The sequence below is a fragment of the Magallana gigas genome, chromosome 3 (assembly GCF_963853765.1).
Source record: "Magallana gigas chromosome 3, xbMagGiga1.1, whole genome shotgun sequence".
NCBI classification, from domain to species: domain Eukaryota; kingdom Metazoa; phylum Mollusca; class Bivalvia; order Ostreida; family Ostreidae; genus Magallana; species Magallana gigas.
The window spans coordinates 2,799,273-2,812,513 of NC_088855.1; the positions used below are offsets into that span (position 1 = coordinate 2,799,273).

General features: G+C 35.7%; 2 protein-coding genes across 2 annotated transcripts in view; one reads left to right on the forward strand and one right to left on the reverse strand.

Annotated features, from left to right (window-relative positions):
- LOC117692708 (uncharacterized) overlaps positions 1–2,591 on the reverse strand; it is a 32,744-nt gene extending 30,153 nt beyond the window's left edge. The window contains exon 1 of the mRNA XM_066078070.1: positions 2,530–2,591. Coding sequence (XP_065934142.1) covers positions 2,530–2,552 — 23 coding nt within the window. The 5' untranslated portion in view covers positions 2,553–2,591. The remainder of the gene's footprint in view (positions 1–2,529) is intronic.
- A 1,334-nt stretch (positions 2,592–3,925) lies between these two features.
- Positions 3,926–10,779, forward strand: LOC105325907 (BRCA1-associated protein). The gene is made up of 14 exons (XM_011425689.4): positions 3,926–4,087; positions 4,480–4,638; positions 5,344–5,674; positions 6,077–6,187; positions 6,590–6,782; positions 7,341–7,406; positions 7,574–7,662; positions 7,749–7,824; positions 7,952–8,019; positions 8,270–8,450; positions 8,897–8,986; positions 9,083–9,196; positions 9,317–9,463; positions 9,814–10,779. Exons 1-14 carry the CDS (start codon positions 4,006–4,008, stop codon positions 9,997–9,999), a joined length of 1,893 nt encoding a protein of 630 aa, XP_011423991.3. The 5' UTR covers positions 3,926–4,005; the 3' UTR covers positions 10,000–10,779.
- Positions 10,780–13,241: the final 2,462 nt, after the last annotated feature.

Here is a 13,241-nt window from a genome sequence, read left to right on the forward strand (position 1 = left end):
AGTTCGCAATTGAATAGTGAACTCATTCTAGTACGCAGTTCGCTATTCAAAATTTAAAATTCATATTTGGGCCTAAAATTTTCAAGGGCATTTACTGGTGGTAAACCACTGCCACCGTGAAAATTTGGTGAAGTGGTCCTCTCTAGCTTTGAAATTTTGGCCTTTTCGCAATTGAGTAGTAAACTGCGTTCAAGAACGCAATTCCTCTAGTTCGCAATTCAAAATTTAGAATTCATATTTGAGGCCCGTAATTTTCAGGGGCATCTACTAGTGGTATTTCACTACCACAGTGAAAATATGGTGATGCAGTTATCTATAGTTTTTGAGATTCGGACTTATGTGCAATTGAAAAGTGAACTGCGTTCTAGAACGCAGTTCGCAATTTAAAATTTAAAAGTCATTTTTTGGGGCTTCAAAGTTTCCAGGGGCATTTAATGGTGGTATACCACTGCCACCGTGAAAATTTGGTGAAGTGGTCTTCTCTAGTTTTTGAAATTTTGGCCTTTTCGCAATTGAATAGTGAACTGCGTTCTAGAACGCAATTCGCATTTCAAAATTTAGAATTCATATTTGGGGCCTGAAATTTCCAGGGGCATTTACTAGTGGTATTTCACTACCACTGTGAAAATATGGTGATGCAGTTATCTATAGTTTTTGAGAATCGGGCTTATATGCAATTGAATAGTGAACTGCGTTTACTAAGTTTCTAGTACTTTATCTACAATGTCTCAGTCAACCCAACTGAATTTTGGAACGGTTTACGGTGAGAGTGAACCTGCAATAGACTGGTGTTTCATCCAGGGGTGAGGGGCAATGACTGTCATCCATTTGCACCACGGGTACTGGGTAAAAGTACCTATCTTTGGCTCGGAGAGAATTTAATGGACGGATGTGGTCAATCGGTTTTATGCGGCGTCGACTAGCAACTTATTCAAAAGAGTGTATTCTTTTTATATATCAGTCCCTAAAGCGAGCCGATACCCCCAATAATACATAAGAAAAATTGGGAATTATATTCCCTCAGTCATGTTTTGAAGTGAACCCCCCGAGGAAAAAAACTTGTTAAGTAAACATCGATGATTCCAAGCATAATGTTTAAAACCTCATTATAATAGACAGTGTTTTATACATGGAGACCCGAATCTCAACAACTAGAGATGACCACTTCACCATATTTTCATAGTGGTAATGGTATACCATCAGTAGATGACCCTGAAAATGTCAGGCCCCAAATATGAATTCTAAATTTTGAATTGCGAACTGCGTTCTTTTCAATTGCAAATAAACCCGAATCTCAAAAAGGAGAGATGATCACTTCACCATATTTTCAGGGTGGTAATGGTATACCACCAGTAGATGACCCTGAAAATTTCAGGCCCCAAATATGAATTCTAAATTTTGAATTGCGAACTGCGTTCTAAACATTTACAGTGGGCGCGCTTGATTTTCCAAAAAGGTGTACACCAGATACACTTTAGTAAATCAAGTTACACTTTAGTAAATCAAGTGCAGTGGTGTAGCGTTAAGGTGTACACCGGGTATACACTTTTCTACACCGAGTCAGGGGCATGTGTTGTTGGGTGTAGCACTGAAACCAATATGGCGGACGAATGTTATGATTGGAAACTTGACCAATGATTTTAAGTATAGTATATCGAATTAGAAAGTGCAAGTAAATTGTCTTTTGTATGAAAGCCATTTAATTTGAAATGTGTTTATTTTATTGCATTCAAATAAAAAAAAAGCCTTGGGTTGTTGCTGAACATCAAATTCCTTGTTAAAACAGCATCCTTTTCCGCCATATATTTTCTTATCTTCCCTACACCATGTGCACTAAACCCTTTAAGTGCACTTGATATACAATACAAAATGTTTACACCGGTGTGCACTGGTGTACACCAAGTTAAGCTAAATCAAGCGCGCCCAATTGTTTATTAAGTGATTTTCAACTAATCAATATAGGCTTTTGAAAACAAGAAAGGTTCTGTGTTGTTTAGTGCAAGTTGTGTGTATTTCTATAATTGGAAAATATTTTTGTTGTAACACGATTAGTCTGACTTACCCGGTATATTTTATTCTTAAACATTATATTATGATTAGAAACAACATATGTTTTTGACCCAACTAATGACCTAAATCCTTTTGCAATGAATAGGGTACTATAGTATTCTTTTAGAGAACATAGGAGAACGATCTGATCTATGGCTATATTTTAATTCATTTGTCGCGTAATGCATTTGCATATTATCCAGCTGTGCATGTGACTTTATTTCATTATATATTCATTATACATGTAGCTTGTAATGAGTATTAAATTCTACTTTTATTAAATTCTACTTTCTTTTTTAATTTTTGATTACCACTTTTAATAGGCATAAAAAGTTTAGTTTCGTTTTCAAAATTTATATATAATTAAACATACATGTATATATATTTATCAAACGTATATCTAAATCAATAAGTATAAACAATCATATTACACTTTTATCTCTAAATAGATATCAATATAGAGTATTGATTTCAACTTACATTCCTGTGGAAAAGTTCTCCATTTTGAAGGTAAGCAATTATCATTCTATTTTTAGTGAAGGACGTTCTGCTTTAATACAGACAAGGTTAACTTTTTAAAAAGCTAAGAAAGTCAGCAAGTGGAAGATTAATTAATTTAAGGTCAAAAGTGAATTCATAATTTATTAAAAAACCAGATATATAGTTTCAAGAACAATTGTATTATGTGGGCGTACATTTAGCTTGCACGATTATTTTAATGTAGCTAAGGAGACGTGCGTGTAGCGTTGCACATGCATGCATATACAACTATAAACTAACCTACTGCAACCGTGCATGCTGTTTTAAAATACATGTATAACTGTGCAAGGATTACTCTCCGAATTTCATGATCCATCGTCGCAAATCGAAATGGGGTTGGTTGGGATCACGGATAATGATTTTTTTTCTTATAATTATGATGATTTAAACATTCACGTAGAAATGAAATGGATATTGAAAATCAACAGCGAGACAATACTGATCGGAAACTTTAAGGACACTACCCATCGTCGGAACCCACGGGTTTTCTATCCGTTACACTGCTCCCATCGTCGGAACCCACGGGTTTTCTATCCGTTACACTGCTTTCAAGCAGTGTAACAGATAGAAAACCCGTGGGTTCCGACGATGGACACTACCATGAATGGCGAATGCAAAGAGCAAGCATGCGCCGATCCAGAATTTTTTATAGAGGGGGGGGGGGGGGGGGGGTTCCGAGAAATACTTATGTTTGCCAGGCGCGCGGTCCAAGGGATGAGGCATATGTTCGGTAATATTACTATGTAAAAGAAATTGATTTTTCCCCGGGGGAGGGGGGGGGGGGAGTCAGGACCCCCGACCCCTTCTAGATCGTCGCATGATAAGTTAACATCAAAAGGACAGAAAAAAGACTCAACAGGTACAAAGAATGCATTATTCTTTTTTGAAGATGTAAAGTAACAGTGTGCAATGTACCATGTTTAAAGTTTACTGTTGTCAGTTCTCTTGTTTGTTTGATAGTTTTGTTTTAAAAATAAGGGAAAACTTTTCCTGAAATAAGAAATGTTGTTTTATCCGGGAAAAAATGTTTATTAGTGTATAAAATGAATCACTATAAAAATTAAAATCAAGAGAAAAAAGTTCATACTTTGACAATTGACATGCGAGAACATTGGAGGTCTACATTTTTAGTTAACCATTCAATGCCTGAGAAAATATATCAAATTGAAATCAAAAGTGTTTTAATAATTGCTGCAAATTGTATATTCTCAAATGCGATCGTAAAACCCGTAAGTATTGGTGAGTTTACACTCACATAAGTTCTTTCTAATAAACCACCTCTTAAGATCCGCCACACGAGTCTGGATGAGAACTCTCTAGGTTATGAAGGAGTGAAAAAGGCGACGGGAAGCAGAGTCAGAAACGTAAATAGAAAATTGGAAAATTGGATGAAAAAGAACTACGGATGTTTTCCAAATGTCTGAATCGATATCTTTAGTTGTTTTACGTCTAGAAATTGAAACAGGATATTCTCTTACCACCGATTTAAATTATAACGGTATTATAATTATATTCAATGACTGTTTTTTGTTCAAAACATAACTTTTATAGTATACTCAGTAACTGTCGGATTTTTCACTTTGCAGACTAGCCTTTTGAGCTTTTTCGGTGGTTTCTTAACACAGTTTTGATTAAAGAGAAATTAATTATAACATCTCCAATGGTAATCTATCTAATGAAACTTTTTTATGAATAAATATGAAGGATAGACTGTAACCTATCTAAGTGTAAGAAAAAAAATTAAAATGCACAACCAAACCTGATTTGGGGCTTGTAAACTTTATTTAAGTCTTCTGTACAAAAGCAATTTATATATGTGTTATCGTCCTCATCTTAATCATTATCATCATAATCATGTTTTTCATTAATTTTTGACAAAATATTTTTCAGCTCCAAATTTTGAAGTATTTGGTGAGAAAGACAAAGCAAAAAGCAGTTACGCCAAGGCTGCATGCAGCTCAAAAAAAGACATTGCTAGAGATTTACTTATAAAAAAGTGCCGCGGAGAAAGAATATTTACAGATCTGACAATTGAGACTTACCTAAAAGGTTTGTAAACTTTACAAATTCATACTCATCTTAAGATATTTTCGGTGACAGAGTAAACTGTATACAGTAAAACATGGTTATAGCGAACACGCTTTTAAAGAATTGACGCTTACACCGAAGTGATTTTCATTCCCGATGACTATATTACATGTTGTAAACTTGACCGATATAACGAATTACGCTTTTAATTAATTGCCCGTCCTTGGCGATTCGTTATAACCGTGTTTTACTGTACAGGGAAATATTCGCCCCCGTTTTATTTTTTTGCCCCTTTCACCCTCGTTGTCAACGGGCAAATTTATGTCTGGGCGAATTGCAACGTCTCAAACTATCTCTCTTAAAACACATCTACGTTTAGGCGGGGCAAAACTGTAGAAGGGCGAAAATTACACGGGGCGAAAATTACCTTGTGTACAGTATATACATGTATATATGTATTAAAGGTTTAATACTGCAACATTCTTACTATAGTAGTAACAAAGTGTGTAGGGATCTATCAGGAGCGGAACAAAGATCTATTTTTCTTATTTTAATTAGATTGTATTTTTAGCATTCTTTAAACCTAATAATATTGAAAGGCATTCAAAATTTACTAATCTGTGAAACATGAATTGTTTTGACTTAGATATGAGTAATCAAGTGAAACATGAATTGTTTTGACTTAGATATGAGTAATCAGGTGAAACATGAATTGTTTTGACTTAGATATGAGTAATCACCCAGATCAGAACCCTGGAACAGGAAACACCAATGTAGAGACAAATCCAAAGATTCAAGACATCGGTGCATTTTCTCGAGAAGGCTCAGTTGCTTCCAATGCATCCACATCAAGCAGTGACAAGAATTCCTCTAAAGAGGCGTGTTTCCAGCCCATTGATGATAGTGAGGATGGACCAAATCCAGGTCAGAGGGGACACCGACCCCATAGCGGCGGGAGACCGAGGGCTACCACCCACGACTCCCCCACAATACAGTTCTATTCAGGGAACCCCATGGTAGAGAGGACCTGTGGAATTCTACATCTGTATAAAGACAAGTAAGAGATAATATACTGAATTTCACATCGTTCTGTAGAATAACAGATTTTAAAGAATTCTACATGTTCTACATACAGCATTCTGTATAAAGACTAGAGATTTTTAATTACTGAGTTTTCCATATTCATGATCATATAAAAGAAAAAATGAAGATAAAACTGGGCATTATTCTCTCCAAAAACAAAAGAAGTGAGATCACACACTGAGATTTGGTCATGCTTTATGGAAATCCATATCTACATCTTTAATGACATTTCTTTAAGTTTTAAGCAGTCCTCAGAGACAGACAATGTCAACTCTTTCTTTAATGAGGACTGTTATTCATGCTACACATTTATACAATCATTTGGTCAGATGTTTTACAATGTATCAAGGTTTTATCTATCTGTTGACTATTTCAGTAAGATGACATCACTGAAGGATGAGGTCCCCAGAAGTGAGTTGGTCTGTATGCTAGCTGTCCCCGCTGCTTACACCATCCATGATCTCGTGAAATTCACCGCCCCCGTGGGGTAAGTCATTCATAACAAATAGAAAAGAGTTTAGGGAGAGGAGCTCATAAGTCTTGAGAACTTTTTTCCAATCTTATTGTTCAAACCAACAAATTCAATGTACATGTAAAAGGGGAGAGTGTCAAGAGAGAATGATAATAGATTAGTTGTATAGTTAATTCAACAATTAATAAAATTGGTCAGCATAAATGTTAAAAAAAGAAATTAAAAACATTTAATTTAGGATTGTATAACAAGAAAATAGATATAAACTGAAAAATTTAAAGTCAGTATTACTGTTTGGAGGTACCATTAATTAAGTTTATATCGAGTGTAGGTAATACATGTACCAAAATGAAAAAAAAGAAGAGAGTATAATTATATTTTATACATACTTGTATCCTATTAACCTGTGTGTTGTAGTGAAGGTATCGAGTACATGCGGATTATCCGAGACTCCACTCCAAACCAGTACATGGTGCTGATCAAGTTTCGGACCCAGCGACTGGCCGACGAGTTCTTTACCACATACAACAACGTGTCGTACAACTCGATCGAGCCGGACATCTGTCAGCTGATCTACGTAGCCAGAGTGGAGGTCATCAAGGACTCGGAGGTCAGTCAGCTTTATTGTTCTCTTATTTTGTAACATTTACTCGTATTTCATTGGTTATTAGTTGCCTAAGCTGAATATAACACGACTACATGTATGTGTTCATCTAAAATCACTAAATTGAAAATCCTATGCACTTAAAAAAGTGGATTACTGTGGTACATTTCATTCATATTGGTGGGTATTTATTTTTGTGGATTAAGTAAAAATTTCAAAAATCTATAAATCTATGGCCAATGATCCTATCAATTCAATATATTCATAGATATTGCACTGCAGTTAACCATTAATTTCATGGATAAACTCAACAACCTTAATACACATACATGTATATAATGAAAATTTTATTCAAGAGATATTGATGAAACTTTAGTTATACCACTTGAATATACATGTATACATATATGTAAATCATCAGAATTTACAAATAGATATATAGTTGACTGATAAGTTTTGCCAGAAAAGTTAATTACAGTACTTTACCAGAAAAGTTAATTACAGTATTTTGCCAGAAAAGTTAATTACAGTAATGTACCGGTACATGTATTCATAAACTTCCAGGGTCCTTGTTTACCGGTGGAGGGTCTGACCGAGCTGCCTAACTGCCCGGTGTGTCTCGACAGAATGGTACGGCTTCTGACATTTCATCACTTTTAACTGTTAGCAATTAAATATTTATTTCTATAAAATATATCTATACATTGTGTACAAGCTGATTTTTTTGACTGCTAAAGTTGTCCTCCACGTCTCTCTTTACGTTGTGTACAAGTTGATTTTTCTGACCCCCACTACAGGATGAGTCCGTGGATGGTACACCGGTCTTGACAATTTTGTGCAATCACACATTCCACGTCAACTGTCTGGCTAAATGGGGCGACACCAGGTGAGTCAAGGACTCATGATTTCTTCTGGAGTTGTTTATTAACTGTGTAGATGAGTTGAGGAATTATTTGTGATATCCTTTTGTAGCTGTCCAGTTTGTCGTTACTGCCAGACTCCGGAGGAGACAGCGGACCAGAGATGTATGACCTGTGGCTCTCAGGAGGTAAATCGAGGGGCTTTTAAAGAAAATAGATGATCAATGATCGAAACAATTAAAGATATCAAATAACTTGCCAGAGAAACCATAGCACTCTACGTGTGTTCACCTGTAGACTTGTTTTTGTTTTTAGAGCCTATGGATTTGTCTGATCTGTGGGAACATAGGCTGTGGAAGATACGTAGAGCTGCATGCATATAAGTAAGAGCAGACTGTTTGTTTATACAAGAGTATGCCAATAAATCACTGAATGAAATTCTATCCTGTAGTTAGTGATGAAACCTTGTCTTAGAAAATATCCATAAAGCTTAAACGATGATTATTTGAGGGGTTTTATTGCATTTAGCATTATAAAGATAAATTCAGTGCATATACAGTACATGGACCAGAGAATTAATGAAGAAAAAACAATTCTAAGAATTATTTTGAAGAATAAACAAACTCTTTTCAGACATTTTCAAGAGACCCAGCATACGTATGCTATGCAGATAGGAAACAGCCGAGTGTGGGATTATGTCGGGGACAACTTTGTTCATCGTCTGGTTCAGAGTAAAGGTGATGGTAAACTGGTGGCGGTGGAGGACCAGCAAAGCTCTGAGATGGACGGGAAGGCGGACTCGTTATCTCTAGAGGTAATTGTTTGAGATATCACTTACCGGTATTTTAATTCAAGAGGTTTATCAGAGAGAACTAATTGGGATATCATTGGGCTATCTCTAAAAGTTTGAGATTTGATACAGATATCTTGAAAGATATCACTGAGATGAGCCTGTTTCTAGAGGTTAAAGTGTAAGATATGATACAGATATCATGTAAGATATCACAGAGATGAGTCTGATTCTAGAGGTTAAAGTGTGAGGGATCATTGGTGATGTGGTGATCTATTAGAAAGTAAAAGGGAAGTACAAATACATCAATATCTACATGTATAAATATGTGTGAGATGTGCCTGTCTGAGGAGGTAAAATTGTAAGGTACATGTATCATTGGAATCTGGTTATCTGTAGGGGAAAGTGCGTCCGAAACCATTGATCCACCTGAATATACATTTACAAAGCTCATTTCAATTGAATTACAGTATACCTACCTCCTAACAAGTCAGCTTGAACAGCAACGGAAGTACTTTGAACAAAGGATGACCCAGGTGGAGAAAAGTGCACAAGAAAGGGTAATATGATCTCTCTCTCTCTCTCTCTCTCTCTCTCTCTCTCTCTTCTTTGTTTCTGCTTTTTAAAATTGTTTGTTCCTTTATATTAACTTTCAGGCTGATGTATTGGATGTGAAATATAAAACAGCGACAGATGATTTAGATAGAGTGAAGGTAGAACTGCAGGCTGTGAATAAAGAAAAACAGGGTCTGGAAAAGAAGTGTTCACATGTAAGCAAAAGAAAAATTATAACACTGATTATAAGTCATTGAACAAAATGAGTATATTTCTATAACTTCTATAAATTATTTTGAATAACTAAAGCTTACTTGCTGATTTGTATCTGTTAGCTCCACTCACGTCTGGCTTCAGCTCTGAAAGATCTGCAGGAAGAGAAACAGATGAACAAGTGTCTGCTGGAAAACCAGCAGGTCTGGCAGAAGAAGGTCACCGTGTTAGAGGGCAAAGTTCACGACCTCACACAGAACAAAGAACAGGTAATATTCCAGGTGTCACTAAGCTAAGAGTACAATAGGACCACACTTTATGTATATATTGTACATGCTGTGTGTACAATTTAAGAGTACTGGTACTTACTGTTACAAAACTGGAAGGAAATGCTATTACAATGTACATGTAATGTAAATGAGGGTTACCTCTCTTGTCAGATGGACACTGTACCGTAATCTTCAGCGTTTCAAGTGAAATACATTGAAATAACTTCTAGATACAAGTTCTGTAGTAGTGTTCCTTTTTATTAGTGGAATGTCGAGTCCTGCTAGGATTAAACTGAAAGAATTTCTGAATACAGTAAACAACTAGGACATACATGTACTTTTTGTTACAGGAGATACAGGAGCTGCGGGAACAGCTCCGAGACGTGATGTTCTTCATGGAAGCTCAACAGAAACTGTCTGAGACGTCTGAAGTCTCACAGACCGAGCTCCAGCAGAGTCAGGTGATTGTAGGGGGTGGGGCCTCTGGGACAAGCCCTTCCCCCCGCTCTAAGAAGGGCCGCAAGAAGGACCGCTGAGAGAGGCAGGACCTCTACACTGAAATGTGTTTGTGAAAGATGTACACTCTTCAATTAATATGTGAATGATGCATTTACATGTACATACACTTATCGTTACTCGCTGTTTGTTAATTATGTACACTTATCATTACTCGCTGTGTACACTCTATATTACATGCTGTTCATGTATGCGAGTAACAAACACTTGGACACTCTTTGCCCGATACCTCTCCACAATCCAGAGATCTACAGATTAACAGGGATTATCCAGGATGTCTCCCTTGTCACACTAAGCTGTGCTTTCTGATTATTTAATCTTTATGTTGTATGTACATGTATTGTTGATGTCAAGTCATTACTACACAGAAATGCAGGACAAGGAGCCACAAGAAGCTACTACATGTAGTTGCCTTGTTCTTATTTTCATATTTTAACTATAAGCTTTCAGCTGTTTTTAGTTCACTTATATTGATGTGAATATCTTTTTTCACACACAATTCAGAATATCGGTCATGTTTGAAATGGGAAATTAATTGATGTTGTACAAGGTTGCAAGCACAAACATACAGTTGTACAATTTGTTTGGGTCAAAGATGATAGTAATGTTAAAATCTCATTCCAGATGCTTTTTATACCAACATCTTTATTGGGTTATTTGTACATATGTACATGATGTATATTGGCTGGATGTTTATAAAGTACCTACATCGTATGTGTTGTGATATGTTGAAGCTGCTTCACTGCTTAAGGAAACAGAAACAAACAGAAACTGCCAAATAAAGTCTGTGATTCACGTTTCTCCAGTTTTTGTTCTATATTTTTGCACTATAACCATAAAGATTTTAAAAACCATATATGGTCGACCACATTGCTAATTGACACTAGTGTACTAGTACCAGTATGCTGCTAAATATCAGTTATAGTGTGTATTGTAAAAGATAAAACAAGATTTCATTTGATTTACCGTATTTTTCGGGGCATAGGCCGGTATTTTTTTACTCCAATGCGCGAGCATCGGCTTATCCCCCGGGATCGGCTAATCATAGGCTCAAAGTTGAAAAAATTAAACGGTCAAATTTAAAATCCACTGTTTTTAGCAGTTTATCATCAGGGTTGTTTTTTTTCCGTCCGTTTGAACTATTGTTCGATAGTTGCAGATACATAGATATAACAGAGCCCGTTAGTATATACGTCTCTGATAGTTGTCCCGTTGATAATTTTTGTAATGACATTGCGAGTAATAAAATGTACAGTACTGTACGAGGTATTTCTTTACAACCCCAATCAAAAGAATTTTTCCCCCACGTTCACGTATGAACCCTGGAAACTATTAATGCGTAGTAAAAAAAAAAACGAAACCGGGTAGAATGAAATATGACGGAACTTTTGTGAATTTCTTCATGTCTGCGTTCGTGGGAATCACTGGTCTTGGGTGCAGAATAAATCAATGCTTTGTGTTTTTACAGTTAATTTTCTGTTGGATGAAATAACGGTATTCTGGTGTCGTGTGTATATACAAAGGTGTGAAACCCGTGACTAAAACACAGCCTGGGGGCACGTAGTGTACACCCTTACACCTCACCGCATTAATTGTGTTTTTAACATTACAACTTCTTTGCATAACGGCAAGTCACTTTTTAATTTATTAATGGAAAAGAACACAAATTAAATATCTTATGTGTGGTATTTCGTTTTCTCATTCATGCGATTACGGGGGATAACTCTATTTGAATATGAAACCACGTGTTGAGCGAATGGACGCCATACCCCGATCTACAAGTAGCTTTCAAAGTATTACTTGATTAAATGAAATTGAGCAGTAAGGTTTTAATAAAAATATAAAAGGTTTGGTAAAATATCATACTTAGTTCTATCAGACAGTACCACGGAGTTTGGTGTTGCAATTAAATTTACATTCTGTAACATTACGATACCTAACGATATATACCGACGAATACGGAAGAGACCAAACAGCCACAAAACACAATTATATTTTTTTTTAATGTTTAAAATATATATGTTAAGCAAATTTAATAACTTTCATTACTCTTTTGACTTTCTACATCGATATTCTGAAAGTATATACTTAATACGTCAACTTAAATTCCTTCATCATGCAGCGGTCATACTTTCACCATAGAAATCATCGATTGAAAATCGGCATATCCCCCAATTCGGCTAGTCTATGGATTTTTCCTGAATTTTGTCTGAAAATGAGCAATTCGGCCTATGCCCCACATCGGCATATGCCCCGAAAAATACGGTAATTGATTATTTTGAAAGAAAGTCAACCAGAAAATGGAGGCATCTTATTCCTCCTAGAATAATGGACCATTATTTAAGTCTTGCACTTGGTGTTGAGATTGTTGTCGATTTGTCATACAGTCAACATACAATGTACCAGGAACAACTGACGTTAAGCAGAACGCTCATTTCTTTCCAATATGAATCTTGTTGGTAAATATTTTATAAATTTGATATAACATACTGAATATATTTAGAAGACTTCTTCAATTTCTAAACAAAGAACAAGTCATTTTTTAATTTTGATACAAAATGGTTGTTGCATTATCTAATTTAAGGTCAGACGACACGTTCCTCAATTTTATATAACTTTTTCCAGGAATTTACTAATGGTTTACTACTACTTTGACAAGCTTTCTTGCAAAAAATTAGGGTACCTTACCAGGCATTTCTGCAAAATACTAGAGTATGCAATTTCCTATATAGTCATCTGAAAATACACTTCAATTGCTGATATCAAAATAAATAAATATACAGGACATCGAAATTCACTCTATTGAAATTCTATCTCGGCCGAGGCCAGGCTTTGAACTCACGACCTCTAGAACCTACCCTCATGACGGTGAGCGGCCATGGCTCTAACCACTCGGCCATCTAGGCACTTCTCCATACACAAGTAAATTTTAATCATTCTAAAATTAATTATGAAATTAATAATTCCTACTGGAACTCTTTATTACGAGGAGATACTAAAAAAGATGCTCGAGGAACGTGTCGTCTGACCTTAAAGTAACATGTTTTGGGTATTTGCAACAGTTTTCATTAATGAAGATGTGCATTCAAATGTACATCAAACAAGCCTCGAGACTTCATCAGATAAGTCTGCGATTTTAAAATGTAATTTGATTTTACTGAAATATCATAAGAGGTGATTCAAAACTCTTCAGAAATAGAATATACTGTAAACGTACTATATTTAGCATGTTCAATGTTTGGCAGAATATGATTTTTCAATA